The sequence below is a fragment of the Paramisgurnus dabryanus genome, chromosome 7 (assembly GCF_030506205.2).
Source record: "Paramisgurnus dabryanus chromosome 7, PD_genome_1.1, whole genome shotgun sequence".
Taxonomy (NCBI): domain Eukaryota; kingdom Metazoa; phylum Chordata; class Actinopteri; order Cypriniformes; family Cobitidae; genus Paramisgurnus; species Paramisgurnus dabryanus.
Window position 1 is genome coordinate 11,059,705 of NC_133343.1, and position 15,789 is coordinate 11,075,493.

Consider the following 15,789-nt stretch of genomic DNA (forward strand, 5'->3'; position numbering starts at 1 on the left):
CAAACACATCAACGTTTTTCCTATTTAAGACGAGTAGTTATACGAGCAAGTTTGGTGGTACAAAATAAAACGTAGCGCTTTTCTAAGCGGATTTAAAAGAGGAACTATATTGTATGGCGGAATAGCACTTTTGGGAGTACTTCGACTCGGAGCAGTAACACTCTCCCTCTCCCATTATGAGAGGGAGAAGGGGAGCGGATTTTTCAGGCGAGTTGAAGTACTCCCAAAAGTGCTATTCCGCCATACAATATAGTTCCTCTTTAAAATCCGCTTAGAAAAGCGCTACGTTTTATTTTGTACCACCAAACTTGCTCGTATAACTACGAGCTTTTTTACAGAAACCACCACTTTTTACAAAATCCACTTCTTTGGACAAAACTAGGGATGCACCGAATCCAGGATTCGGATTCGGCCGAATACTGGGCTTTTTGACGGAGTTCGGGTTCGGCCGAATCTTAGATTTTTATTCCACCAAACCCTAAGCTTGCGCTACGCTGGTCGGCGGCGGTTGATTACACACATCAGGTGCTGACGTGGAGATAAGTGTTTTTTCCGGTGAGCCTTAGGGGCGTTTCACATTTCGTGGACGCACCTGGAAAAACTAGAGCATCGCACCGCATCGCTTTCATTGTGCTTTGCAGTCGGGCTATCAAAATGCATCCCTGCCCTGCCCGTCAAGCTATCTTGACTTATAGGGAGGAAAAAATATATTTAAATGCTTATGTATCCTCTCACAGATTTGGATGGGTAATTGTGTTGCATGAAATTCAGGCATTGGGTATTTAAATTGCGTTTGAGTGCGCGCTCGAGTTTTACTTTCACTTTCGCGATCGGGCGAAGCCACAGTAAAGGAAGTCATGGATTTTTGTGCAAATCCTCCAACTTCTTCCTGTCAGTCATTACTATCCTCACGTAAGAAAATTAAATCTCTCGCAGCAAGCTTTAAAGTGATATAGATTGTACGGGCAGTGAAGAGAGTGACTCTGTGCAGAATCGCTCTTCAAGCGACAGTAGCCCCTGTTATTCTGATCGAATAAATGATCCAATATCTAACTGGATGATCCAAACTGTGAGTTTTGTGACCCACTGAACCACTTTTAAATGGTGGGTATATCTGGTGTAGGGATGAGCAGGAACAGTTGGTTTACATGGAAATCTAGTTTTTTTTGTTTGTTAAAAAACCAACAACATCAAAACAAAAACAAGAATAGCAGATTAAACATTGAGGTTAGAGGCCCTATTGGCTTTGTATTGGCAAAATTTCGGGCTACCAAAAACTGAAGAGTGCCTGCCCGAAGGGCTACCAGGGATTTTGAAATTTTGCGAGCCCTGTAATGGAATAAGGATGCGAGTAGGATTCGGTATTCGGTTTCGGATTCGGCCGAATCTTAAACAGTGGATTCGGTATTCGGCCGAACCCAAAAAATCTGGATTCGGTGCATCCCTAGACAAAACATAACAAACAGTTGCAAAATCACTAAAGATGCAACAGAAAAATTGCAAATGATGAAAGGTAAAAATAAAGAAACTGAACCACACAATAGGGGTGCTGTAATGCATGTGGCTGCCTCATTCAATGTTCTATTCAGGTCAAGTACTCACAAGGGACCAGAGTTTCAATGTGGTAAAAGTGTAATTTTACATTCCTCTTCCGTGCACTTTGAGGATTTTGCTGAAAAACCAATGTGACGTTTCACAGATTATGCCAACAAACCGGTATTTCTGAATGGCTGGAATTAAGCGGATTTAAAGCAAAGTATTTGATGAACAAGTAGTACCTGCTAAGAGTATTTGGTCAATATCAATATCACATTTTTGACAGAGGTGGCATTTAACATGCAGGATGCATTTGCATCTGTCTTCCTGAAATTTGTCTGTATTGTGTCTTCTTCAAAACGCAGTGTATAGAAAAGAGTCTCATAGCATGCCAACACAAGCACTAGAATTCCTCAGTGCATTTTGCACCCCGCTTGAGTTATTTTTCGCTGAGAGATTTTGACAGCTAAATCGGTCACAGACTCTATCAGTATGACGTGTATAGTTTATACACAAAGATGTTTTCTCATTAATCATCCTGCAAATGCATGCACACACAAATCCCATTCAGCTCCACTAACATGGGACTGAATTCCAGTTACGCTAATTCATCTTGCACGATATAAGCCTTAGACTTGTTGCCCGAATTATTCAGTGAATTTTTCAATGGCCACGCAATCTGGGTAGGTTATACAACAGGGAGGGTTTGCTTTTAAGGAGAACACATAACACCCATATTCAGTAAGCAAGACAGTCTGTTACGTAATTGCTGGAATCATTATTTTCTTAGGAAAAAGCGAGTGTCTTCTCCATAATCCGGGTGTTTTCCTATTTTATATAATTTTCAAACAAACACAGAGCAGCCAAGAAATGTACTGACATACTTTAGGAAATATTTTGGAAAAACACAGTGTTCTCTGAACCTCAGTCATGTGGCTTCAGAGAAATCTGAGGATGCGGATAACAAATATTTTGAAGCTTTGGTAACATCTTATGATGAACTAATGCTTGAAGGATCATTAGGAAAATACCTGGCTGACAGACCTGCTGTTCTGGTTCATTTGGGGGTTGGAAAAGCCCTGAATTATATGTCCCAAAGTCTCTAGCAGACTGCATATAAACGGTGTACTGAGAGTTGAACCACATATCCAATATAATCTAAAAAAAACACACACAGGCATGACTTTTTTATTGTTTTTTATTTGTTATGGTAGGTGACCAGATGTTTTTCATGATCAGTTTTCACAGTTTGATCTCATGATGCATATGCCACACACCTGTTAAACAGTTTTTGCATAGTATCATTTTAGGTGTGAAGTTTTAACAGTTCACAGTACAAAGCTTCACATAGTACTTGCCGACATCTAACACTATAATGTATAATAATGTTTTGAAACCACCCAAACAGATATTCATTATATTTTTTCCTTATCTATCAGGGTTGAAATAACATGATAGTGGGTAAACAATAGCAAACAATTTCATAAATATACTGTAAACAGATATGTCTCAATAACAAAAAGTTCAAATCTTATCATGCAACCTGAAACTGATCTAGGAAGAACTTGTTTTGTATTTAGACAAATTTAATATCTTCTAATAGAAACCAGAAATTAATATTGTGGTTTGACCAAATATTTATCTGCCCTTGTCATTTGCTATTATATTCTTGTCCAAAACCAAAAACAGATTTTCTAAACTGTTGTACATCTTCCTCCTTTTAGAAAAAGAAGAAAGGAAGAAAGACTGGAAAAAAGAAGAAGAAAAAGGAGAAAGATCTAACAGCTGATAGGTTTGAATAACTGAAGTGGTTATAATGTTTCTCTCCTAAGAATTCCATAATGGAGTGTCAACATTGAGAAGTGTATTTTGACCCCTGACACATATTGTTAAAAGACATTTTTGATTTGTGTGGTAGAGGTGATGAGGGTTCCGCAATAGGGCCTTTATAGATCTCAGGGTTTGGAGCTCAGGGGGGATTGGCAGACTTCCATGTAGAAGAATTCATATTGTAATAGAAGATTGCGTCAGATACACAGCATGACGGATCAGTTTGCTCTGTAATGATCTCTCTCTCTCTCTCTCACCAGGTCAATAGAATCCCTGTATGAGGAGCTTGTACTAGAAGGCTTCATAATTAGACCGATGAATGTCAAGTTATCAGACTACATAGGTATATAATTAATAACCGTCACTACTTTTTAATATTCTGCAACTACTCTCCGGTCTCTCTTCTTTATTGTTTTGCTGTGTTAAATGATCATTATTTAGTTGTGGTTTAATCACAAATTGTTTTCATTTGTTTCAATGTTGGTTTATTTTCTTTTAACAAACAGCAAGAACAGATTTTGGATAGGCACAAGTAGTCGAGGGCCCATTTTCTTTCCTCTGTTGCCTGGCAGAGTGTAATGTCACATGGAAGCAGAGCCTTTTGTCGCAATTCAATGGCTGTTGGCTCCAAGCAGTCATTTATTTAGTCTCAGTACTCCAGCTAATCATGTTGAGAATGAATTTGGACAGGTTAAGTGCTTCTTGTCCACGATTGCAAAGCCTTAGCTTTGATGAGAATATATTATTGGCATTTAACTGAGTATCTTAACAACCCTATAGTCCCATGAATTATGTTTTATTATAAGTGCATAGCCCAGGGGTTTAGAGTTGCATAAAGTACTTGATCACAGACACATGGGTCATTTTGAATCACACCCTTGTAAATGTGCATCATATGAAATGCACTGCATAACATCATGCTGGTTTCCAATGACATGAAGTACAAATAGAAGTCAAGTACTAAGCTTCACTTGATCTTTCTTGATTACATATAAATGATTCATTACATCAAAACATAAACATAATTTTTTTAGTTCAGACACTCTTTATTTAGTATGGTAAAGCAGTTGAAATCATTGTTCTTTTTTTACAAATGGATTATATTACACTGAAAATGTTTATTCCTTTTATATTGGATATTTCTTACTGATTCTAGAAGTTCTTGTTTAGCTTTTCAATGTTGGAGGCTTCAGTTAATCTCATGTTTTTGTTTTTGTTTATTCTGATCCTTCAGAAACAGGGTGTGCCATTTAAAATATAGAAACCACATTGGCTGCTACATGTCGGAATAATTGTATTACTCATTGACATTGTTTTTCTTTATCCTTGGAAACGAAAGTCATAACATTTGTCTCAGTGTTGTGCTGTCAACTAGGCAATGATGAAGTTTGCAGGGCTCCAGACTAACTTTTTTCATTAGGAGCACAGTGGCCCCCAACTGAAAATTTTAGGGGCGCAACCAAAAAATTTTGGGGCACACACCGTAAATCAACATGCTAATCAAATAATCACATTTCTACAAATTAATAAATACTTTGATGATAGATGCAGAAAGTTCAATGTGCTGTTTCAAATTCAGTGTCACATCACAAAAAAGGTCAAATTTACTGGTCGCACATGTGCTGGATGTAAAATTTTGGTGGCAAAATGCCACTATTTGGTGGCAGTCTGGAGCCCTGTGTTTTTCATTTTTCTAAAACCCAGTTTGATAGCATACGGTATGTAAAGCAGTGTTTGTTTCTCCAGGTGAGTACAGTTACCTAGGGACAACCTTACGGCAAGCAGATATTGAGCCCATGCCATCACTTTCTGACATCAGACAGCTCGTCGCACTTTATGGCATCCTGCCTCTGGGTGAGTCTAAACAGCTCTGATTCAGTAGATTCATCAAACATTGTAGTCCAGTCTGATTGATAGTCATCATAGAAACACAACTAGAAATATCTGCTATTACCCTGGTATTTTTGTGTATGACTGAATTTAAAAATCTGATGGGTTTCGTAGCTAAAACAGACCAAGAATCATCCCTGAACCATATGCAAACTTAAGGGAGGAGTTAAAGGAATAGTCTACTCATTTTCAATATTAAAATATGTTATTACCTTAACTAAGAAGAGTTGATACATCCCTCTATCATCTTAGTGCGTGCACGTAAGCGCTGGGGCGCGCTGCGACACTTCGATAGCATTTAGCTTAGCCCCATTCATTCAATGGTACCACTCGGAGAAAAAGTTAGAAGTGACCAAACACATCAACGTTTTTCCTATTTAAGACGAGTAGTTATACGAGCAAGTTTGGTGGTACAAAATAAAACGTAGCGCTTTTCTAAGCGGATTTAAAAGAGGAACTATATTGTATGGCGGAACAGCACTTTTGGGAGTACTTCAACTAGCCTGAAAAATCCGCTCCCCTTCTCCCTCTCATAATGGGAGAGGGGGGGGGGGGTGTTACTGCGCCGAGTCGAAGTACTCCCAAAAGTGCTGTTCCGCCATACAATATAGTTCCTCTTTTAAATCCGCTTAGAAAAGCGCTACGTTTTATTTTGTACCACCAAACTTGCTCATATAACTACTCGTCTTAAATAGGAAAAACGTTGATGTGTTTGGTCACTTCTAACTTTATCTCTGAGTGGTATCATTGAATGAATGGGGCTAAGCTAAATGCTATCGAAGTGTCGCAGCGCGCCCCAGCGCTTACGTGCACGCACTAAGATGATAGAGGGATGTATCAACTCTTCTTAGTTAAGGTAATAACATATTTTAATATTGAAAATGAGTAGACTATTCCTTTAAGGGTGATTAATAGTTCTGTGTAGGACCTATGCCATAGCTTGTACCTCTTAGGCTATGCGTCAGTTTTCATTTATACTTTTGTGTTGTTGTTCACGTCGACATGCAATTACACATGCAGATCGCTAGTAGGCAATGTCCCACATGCATGTTATAGTATCATGGAAAAAGCAGAAGAAGAGGTACCCTTACGAAAATTAACCATGGTTTTATTGTGGTAAAAGTAGTAACCATGGTTTTTTGGTGTATTGATTACTATCAGCAAAACGTCTCGGTTACGGATGTAACCCTCGTTCCCTGAAGGAGGGAACGGAGACGTCACGTCGTGACCGACGAATTGGGAACTCGCTTAGAGGGACCAATCTGCTTCGAATACTACTAAAACGCCAATGAACTTGGCATTGAGATATTTGCATAATGCTGGCGCCGCCCCGCCAGGTGCGTATATAAGCAGCAGGTGCAAATAAGGAAATTAGCTTCTTTTTCGCTGAGAAAGCCGGAGAGTGTGACCGGCCGTAACAGCAGGTGGCAGCACCTGTGGCGACGGGACGTGACGTCTCCGTTCCCTCCTTCAGGGAACGAGGGTTACATCCGTAACCGAGACGTTCCCTTTCAGTCGGTCACTACGACGTCACGTCGTGACCGACGAATTGGGAATCCCTACCAAAACGCCACTAGGGGCTGACCTCTTCCAGTGTCTGCGTAAAGCCCTCCGGTTCCACTTAAGGATAAGGAGAATTAGGTTTTAAGGCAGAAGGCCGGGCACTAGATGTTCCTTTAACCCCACAGAAGTGCCAGCGACTGGGAAGCGCCCTACCTGAGCGGGATAGGAACGCTGCGGAAGCCACCACCCGTCTTAAGGGTTAATGGTGGGCGAAAGTCAACCGTAGTTGAGGTAAAATGACAGCCGTGGCTGTGTAAGCAAAGCAGTGCTCTGCTAAGGGAAACGTGGGCTAGTAGGATTAACCCCACGGAAATACTCACAAAGGAACCCGGTGGGACACAATGTGGAGCCCGAGCCAACACGTAGGTTCGCGAGGATGCAGCTAGTGAAGGCTGACAGCCAATGCTCCGCAACAAAGGCTGCCAAGGCAGCGGAGGAAGAACAATTCAAACCATTACGCATTTTTGTTCTGAAGGCCTTCCATACTGACACAGTTATGAAGCATCAGATGGAGGCTGCAAGCCGACCTGTGAGACTGTTCTCCGTGCTCCCCCTGGTGAGGAAAGAACACGAGAGGATACAGGCTCAATACGAACACTGTAAAATCTAATGAACGTATTAGGTGTCGCCCAACCAGCAGCTCTACAGATGTCTGTTAGCGAGGAACCACGAGCTAGAGCCCAAGATGAGGCAACGCTCCGTGTGGAGTGCGCTCTCAAATTAAAGGGGCAAGGAATACCCTGAAGATTATAAGCCAGGGCGATAGTATCAACTATCCAATGAGACATCCTCTGCTTAGTGACAGCTTTCCCTTTCTGCTGGCCACCATAACAAACAAAGAGCTGGTCTGAGGTCCTGAGGCTTTGCGTGCGATCCACGTAGAGTCGCAGTGCGCGTACGGGGCACAACAAAGCCACGGTTGGGTCTGCGTCCTCCGGAGGCAGCGCTTGCAAGCTCACCACTTGGTCTCTGAAAGGAGTCGTGGGAACTTTGGGCACGTAGCCTGGTCTGGGCCTCAATGTTACGCTTGAGGCAGCAGGACCAAACTGAAGGCACGAGTCGTCAACAGAGAATGCATGTAAATCCCCTACTCTCTTCATTGAGGCCAAAGCTAGCAGGGTCAGAGCTTTCATTGATAAAAGCTTCAGACTCACAGACTGCAAAGGCTCGAACGGGGGGGCCTGAAGGGCTTTCAGCACCATGACAGGTCCCAGGGAGGAATAGAAGGAGGGCGCGAGGGGTTTAGCCTACGAGCGCCTCTTAGAAATCTAACAACCAAATCATGCTGGCCAACTGTTCTGCCGTTAATAAGTGAGTGATGAGCAGAAATAGCAGCGATATCAACTTTAATGGTGGAGGGTGACAGCCTACCGTCTAACCTATGTTGAAGATATAAAAGCACGGTGTTAACAGGGCATTCTCTGGGGTCCTCGCGTTGCGAAGAGCACCAGGTGACGAAAAGGTTCCATTTAAACGCGTAAGCCCGTCTCGTAGACGGAGCTCGTGCCGCGTTGATTGTGTTAGATACCGCTTGTGGTAAATCACTTAAACCTTGCGCGCGCTCAACGACCACACATGGAGATCCCACAGGTCGGGGCGCGGGTGCCATAATGTGCCCCCTCCTTGAGAAAGAAGGTCCTTCCTCAGGGGAATCCGCCAGGGAGGGGCTGTCGCGAGGAGCATTAACTCTGGAAACCAATTCTTGCTCGTCCAATATGGGGCGATCAGTAAAAGGTTCTCCTCGTCCTGCCTGACCTTGCACAGTGTCTGTGCGATTAAGCTCACTGGGGGGAATGCGTATTTGCGCATCCCCCGAGGCCAGCTGTGAGCCAATGCGTCCACGCCGAGGCTGCCCTCGGTTAGTGAATAAAACAGGCGACAGTGGGTATCGTCCGGCGACGCAAACAGATCTATCTGCGCACGACCGAACTTCTTCCAAATTAGCTGGACCGTCTGGGGGTGGAGTCGCCATTCGCCGGGGCGCGCAGCTCGAGAAAGCGCGTCCGCTGCTGTATTGAGCGAGCCCGGAATGTGAATGGCACGAAGGGACCTCAGATGCTTCTGACTCCAAAGGAGGAGATGACGAGCGAGATGCGACAGGTGACGGGAGCGCAAACCGCCTTGACGGTTGATATACGCAACGGTCGCAGTGTTGTCGGTGCGTACTAGTACATCCTTCCCTCGCAGCTCCGTAGCGAAGCGTACGAGTCCCAGATATACTGCCCACAACTCTCGGCAATTGATATCCCAGTGCAACTGGGGTGCTGTCCACACCCCTGAAGCCGTAAGCTCGTCGTACGTGGCACCCCAGCCCGTGTCGGACGCATCTGTGTGTACAACAGCATGCTGAGCGATCTGTCTCATGGACACACCGGACCTGAGAAACGCGGGGTCCGACCACGGGGGGAATGTTAGGCGACACGCAGGTGTAATGGTTACACGATGGATGCCGGCGCGCCACGCTCTCCTCGGGACTCGATCGTGAAGCCAACGCTGAAGCGGTCTCATATGGAGCAGTCCGAGCGGTGTCACGGCCGCTGCTGCAGCCATATGCCCCAGGAGCTTCTGAAATTGTTTCAGCGGGACCGCATTCTTCCCTCGGAATGAACCGAGGCAAGTCAGAATTGACTGGACGCGCTCCTCTGTCAAACGCGCCGATAAATCGATCGAGTCCAGTTCCATCCCGAGAAAAGAGATCCTCTGCGTGGGGCAGAGTTTGCTCTTTTCCCAGTTGACCCGAAGACCCAAACGGGCGAGATGCCGAAGCGTTAAATCTCTGTGCTCGCACAGCGTCCGTCGAGAATGCGCTATTATAAGCCAATCGTCGAGGTAAGCCAATATGCGAACGCCACTCTCTCTGAGGGGTTTTAACGCCGCCTCCACTACTTTCGTGAACACACGGGGAGAGAGGGATAGCCCGAACGGTAAAACTTTGTACTGGTATGCCCGTCCCTCGAACGCAAACCGGAGAAACGGTCTGTGACGAGGGATTATGGACACATGAAAGTACGCGTCTTTCAGGTCTATTGCCGCAAACCAATCTTGGGGGCGAATTGAATTGAATATTTGCTTCGGTGTTATCATCCTGAAGGACCTCTTCTGCAGAGATTTGTTCAGAACGCGCAAATCCAAGATCGGTCGCAACCCGCCGCCTTTTTTGGGTACTATAAAATACGGGCTGTAGAAGCCCGATCTCATCTCGGTTGGAGGGACCGGCTCGATCGCGTCCTTCGCCAACAGGACTTCGACCTCTGCACGCAGTACGTGTGCATCGGACGCTTTCACCGTGGTGAAACGAATGCCCGAGAATTTGGGTGTGTGCCGGATGAATTGAATTTCGTAACCGAGGCGAACAGTGCGTAAAACCCAACGAGACGGGCTGGGAAGCTGAAGCCACGCCCCCAGGGACCGTACGAGGGGAATTAACGGCACTGTCGGGGTACCCGCGGTGGGGCGGCTGAGCGGGACAGGTGGTACTGCCGGTACGTCTGCTGAGACAGCATAAGTATCTACAGTATGTGTGTGTGTGACACTTACCTGAGCCCGCTGAGGGTGACGGTCGTCTGGTCTCCTCAGCGGAGAGCACAGACTCCGAGGAGGGTGCTGGTGGTCCCGTCTCTTCAGCGGAGAGCTGGAACTCCTCAGAACACCCGCTGGCGATAGAGGAGAGGGAGGAAGAGCATGTGAATGCCCGCTCACATCTCTCTCGATCCTCTGAAGACCTGGAGAAGGAATAGGAATGCACTCTTTTTGTGGTTTTGTGGGTGCCGGCTGAGAAGCCGGCGGAACAGAAACAAAAGGAAACCAAAGATTCTCCACCCGGCCCTCTACCGGTGGAGGGAGCGATGCCATCACCGTCTCCCGTAGAGTGATCCCATCCAAATCCAGGTCGCCCGTCTCAGGGCCGCTTCGTCTTCCGTTTACCACGGGAAGCGGGTGGGGCGGGCGGGGCGGGCTGTCGACGGCTGTTCCCCCTCCGTGGCCTGGAAGATGTTCTAGTGGGGGGGGCGGAGGCAGCCGCCGCAGGGCGCCCTCGGCGAGGAGCAGACGGGCCCGCCGGCGCTGGAGGGCGAGATGCAGGTCGCTTGCGCCGGGGCATGATCTGTGCGATCGCCTCTGTCTGCTTCTGGGCGGCGGAGAACTGCTGGGCAAAAGACTCCACCGACTCACCGAAGAGGCCAGCCTGTGACACTGGAGCGTCCAAGAACTTGTTCTTGTCCGCTTCCGACATGTCAGCCAGACATAGCCATAAGTGGCGTTCCTGGACCACCATCGTGGACATGGCACGACCAATCGCCTGCGCTGTCACCTTCGTAGCGCGAAGAGCCAGGTCAGTGGCAGCCCGGAGCTCCGAAAGGACAGGCGAGTCGTGTCCTCCCTCGTGCAGATCCCTCAAAGCCTTGGCTTGGTGAACCTGCAGCAACGCCATTGCGTGCAGGGCTGAGGCCGCCTCTCCACATGCCTGGTGGGCAGCGCCCGTTAAACCGGAGGACTGTCTGCAGGCACGAGAGGGGAGGGTTGGGCGGTCCTTCCAAGAGGGAGCGTGTGCCGGACACAGCTGCATCGCGACAGCACGCTCCACGGGAGGGATCCCCGTATAACCCTTAGCGGCTCCGCTGGTGAGGGAGGTGAGGGGGGAGGGCTGAAACGGCCGTAATCTCATGGAAAACGGCGACTTCCAGGTTCTAGTCAGCTCCTCGTGCACCTCGGGGAAGAAAGGCACCGGTGGAGAGGGTTGTGAAACCCGGGCAGCTCCAAAGAACCAATCATCCAGGCGGGACGGTTCGGGCTGAGGGGGGGGAACCCACTCTAACCCTACGGTCTCCGCCGCTCGAGCGAGCACGGCCACCATCTCTGGATCGAACTCCGGCGTCCCAACCCGACCAGAGGGAGGAAGGGCGTCGGGGTCCACGTCAGGGGGAGGAGGCCCACCCTCGGATGCTGCGGCGTCGGTGGACCCGGAGGGCGGCACGATGGATTCTAGAGACATCGTAGAACACGACGCTGAAGTCTCCATCGGCACATCAACCGGCTGTGGATGAGGAGGCTGAGAGCCTGAGGACGAATCCCCCGCTCGGCTCAGCACAGTGATGCGCAGGTCGTCTTTTGAGAGCTTCACAGCCGCACCGTGGCGGCGTTCAGCACTCGCATGACGAGGGTTGCGTTTTTCCCGGAGGAAAGACAACCGTCTGCGCAAATCCACAAGGGACATGTTCTCGCAGTGAGAACACTTACCCCCAGCGAACGCTGCCTGTGCGTGCTCGATGCCCAAACACGAAAGACAACGCTCGTGACCGTCCTTCGGACCCATGTATTTGCCGCACCCAAGATCGCACGGACGAAAAGCCATCCTGAAAAGGACGCTGATGTCCGGATATACGAGAGAGTGGCTGCCTTTAACAAGGCACAAAGCTCTCTCGTATCACTCTTTTAGGGAAATTCACTCAGATGCTTAGTTGATGAGCGCACAGGAAGGCAACGCACACACTAAACTCAAAACAAAATAAATATGTAGAGTCGTGGAATTAAGCGAAGCGTCCGCTGTGGTACTGCTAGTCCAACCAACTTCAGCAATCGAATCCCACCAGAGTAGAGTAGCTTCTCAGTAGCAGATACTGCCGGCTTTCGAAGCAATAAAAAGCTAATTTCCTTATTTGCACCTGCTGCTTATATACGCACCTGGCGGGGCGGCGCCAGCATTATGCAAATATCTCAATGCCAAGTTCATTGGCGTTTTAGTAGTATTCGAAGCAGATTGGTCCCTCTAAGCGAGTTCCCAATTCGTCGGTCACGACGTGACGTCGTAGTGACCGACTGAAAGGGAACCATGGTTTTACTACACTAACTATGGTTTAACTATGGTTTTTTGAAAACCATGATTGTCAAAACCATGGTTATTTTGTAGTTACTATGGTTTTACTACAGTAACCATGGTTTTTTGGTTTTAACTGTAGTAAAACCATGGTTAATTTTCGTAAGGGTAGCTTTTTGTACATTATTGGAGAAGCATCAGCAGTGATGGAGATAAATAGATGGTGACTTTCGTTGCAACAAAAGATGTTCAAAAAATACTTCAAACTATATCTTTGTTTTTACCGTCTCAAGCGGATCATATTTAATTTTTTAAAAGGTGCACATCCGGCTACGCAGAGCTACCTACAGCTAATGGTGCTTTTCCATTGCAGAGTACCCCACGGTTTAGGTCAGCTTACTTTTGTGGGCTTTTCCACTGGGTGCAGTAGTACCCAATGCTTTTTTAGTACCACCTCGGTTGGGGTGCCAAGCTGATACCAAAACGTGATGCGAAAACACTGTAAATCACTGATTGGTTTAGAGAATCCTCACTACTTAGCTTCATCACTATTATGTAAACGATTAGCTTTACCTTTGTGCTAGATTGCGTTTTCATCTGTGCTTTGCTATAAGTTCCCAAACTTCCTTTTAGCGATGAAAAACATCCACAGGTTGTAAATCAGGAACACCATAACATTTTCCAGACTTGCAGTTTGTGGTGGCACATTCTTGCTTAAATGCAACTTAAATGATGCTCAGTGGAGCAACAACTAATTAAACTAGCGTCAACTAACACCACGGGTATTTGTACAGAAACTGTTATGTGAGACAGAAGTAGTGATAAATGCGATGTGCAAGCATCAATTTGTGGTTGTCAATTTTAATGTTGTGGTGGATTGAGAAATAAATAAATGACGGTATGGGAATGTAAAGCATTCCAACATCGCTCTCTCTTGTATGATGTCACAGCAGTAGGCAGCGCAAATATAACGACACGTCTATAATCCCTCCCACTCTGAAGTGTTACTAAACTCGATGGAAAAGCTAACCAAGCCAAAGTGAGGTGAGCTGACCCAAACCAAACCATGGGGTGCTATGCAATGGAAAAGCGCCATAAATGTGGTCAAAAGTGGACAAGCTCAAAATGGTTTAGACCAGGGGTCACCAATCCTGCTCCTGGAGGGCCGGTGTCTTTGCAGAGTTTCCAACCCTAATCAAACACACCTGAAGCAGCTAATTAAGGTGCTTCAGGTGTGTTTGATTAGGTTTGGAGCTAAACTCAAAGCCGAGACTCCGGCCCTCAAGGTGCAGGATTGGTGACCTCTGGTTTAGACCCTGTTTACACCTGTATTTAACGTTGTCTACTTGTGATTTGATCGACCAAAACGCATCTTAATACCACGTGTAAACAGGGCCTTATTCTCAAACATTCACAGCTGTAATAGTACACTGAACTGAAACCTAACTTATACAACAGTTTGTGCATGAATCTGCGATTACTGCTTGCTGTGTTCTCACTCACATTGTATTGTATTAGGGGCTGTTTACACTTGGTATTAAGATGTGTTTTCATCGATCGGATCACAAGTGGACGAGAGAGACACATTACGTTTACACCTGGTAATTAAATCTGTCTCTTTTATTCACTTTCGACCGCTTATGTCCTGAATACGGTGAGGGGACGGTCCGTGAGTCTCTCTGCTGTCATTCAAACGCGAGCGGGAGTAATTATGAGTTTATATGGACGCAAACTAATATTATGTCGGAGTCCGCTGCTTGTTTAGCAAGTATACATGCTGCACAGTGTTTTGTACATTTATATGTTGGAGCTTTCTCTGAATTTTCAGCGCAATTGATGAAATAGGATCGCGCACCTTTCACGCTTTCAAAACGAAACTACAGAGAACACCCACAGTAGTTTTATCAATGAAAGGCTAAAAATAGCGCTGTTCACCGTATGTTCAAGGCAGAAGTCAAAAAAAGACTTAAAACTTGTGTTTAATACCTCAGATTAGATAAATGGGCGGAGAGTAGGCGGTCGCATGTGGCTGTTCGAACACATTCAACCACATATGCGTTCCGCAAATCCAAAGCGATCCGATCGAAAGTGGTTTCGACTACCTCTGGATGTGGTTGAAAGGGGTCGAAAGTGGACGTGTTCAAAACGTTTTGAACACCGTTTACACCTGGCATTAACGTCGTCCACTTGTGATACGATCGACGAAAACGCATGTTAATGCCAAGTGTAAACAGCCTCTTAGTGTCTTAATGAATTCTTTTTTTTTTCAAAAAGATAATATTAGACAACAGTGCAATATTATTTTGTGTTTTGCAAAATACCACAGGCAGGGGAGGGCTTCCCTTGTGCATTGCATTTACTTATTGTCTCCCACATTTATCACTATAATGACATGTTTTCTGCTGGTCCACAGGAATGAGATTAGACAATGAAATACTGTATTTATAGCACCAAACTATTTTTGTACTGAGTTGTTGTTAATGATTAAGCTTTTATGGGTAAAAAATAACAGCCACTATCACTCTTAAAAACCTTTAGGGAACTTTAATGAATCTCACATCAATTTTTCAGGAGCATAGGTTTGCGTGTGTGTGTATGTCAGTGTATATAGAACAGAACACACCCTGTCTGCCCCTCTGAACTGTACTTGACCCCTCTAAGCAGCTCTTTTGTATTGAAGCAATGCCTGGTGTCCAGTATCAGGGTATCAACACACACTTTTACTCTCTCTACCCACATCTCATTTAATAACCCAGCCAGGGCTCAATGGAATCAGCCCAGGGATCAGGCCAGATCATACAGTGCACACAATGCCCTGGTGGGCTGTAACCTTAACAACACGTTGCAGGGAGAATTCGACTCGCCCTCTGTGATTCATGGCCCTAGGGAGAGAAGGGTTTGCCGCATAAACAGAGTTCAGTGCTAAAACAAAGACACATCAGTCAGCGGCAGGAAAACAATCACACGCAGAATAGTTACGTCTCTGAAGATCCTTCTAAAAGTGTGATGTTCTCCAGAGGTCTGTCATCACAACAAGCACAGAGAACTGAGACATTGAGCAATGCAGGGAAACTAGATTGTTCCTGTTATAATCAAAAAAGCTGAAATTGTTGTATTTTGGATGCTGTTTATTGGCATGGGATACTGGTGCGCTCACC

General features: G+C 46.0%; 1 protein-coding gene across 2 annotated transcripts in view; it reads left to right on the forward strand.

Moving 5' to 3' along the window:
* drc11 (dynein regulatory complex subunit 11) overlaps positions 1–15,789 on the forward strand; it is a 65,892-nt gene that overhangs the window by 39,246 nt on the left and 10,857 nt on the right. For both annotated transcript variants that reach the window (XM_065240024.1, XM_065240025.1), the window contains exons 12-14: positions 3,261–3,328; positions 3,627–3,709; positions 5,113–5,220. In XM_065240024.1, coding sequence (XP_065096096.1) covers positions 3,261–3,328; positions 3,627–3,709; positions 5,113–5,220 — 259 coding nt within the window. The remainder of the gene's footprint in view (positions 1–3,260; positions 3,329–3,626; positions 3,710–5,112; positions 5,221–15,789) is intronic.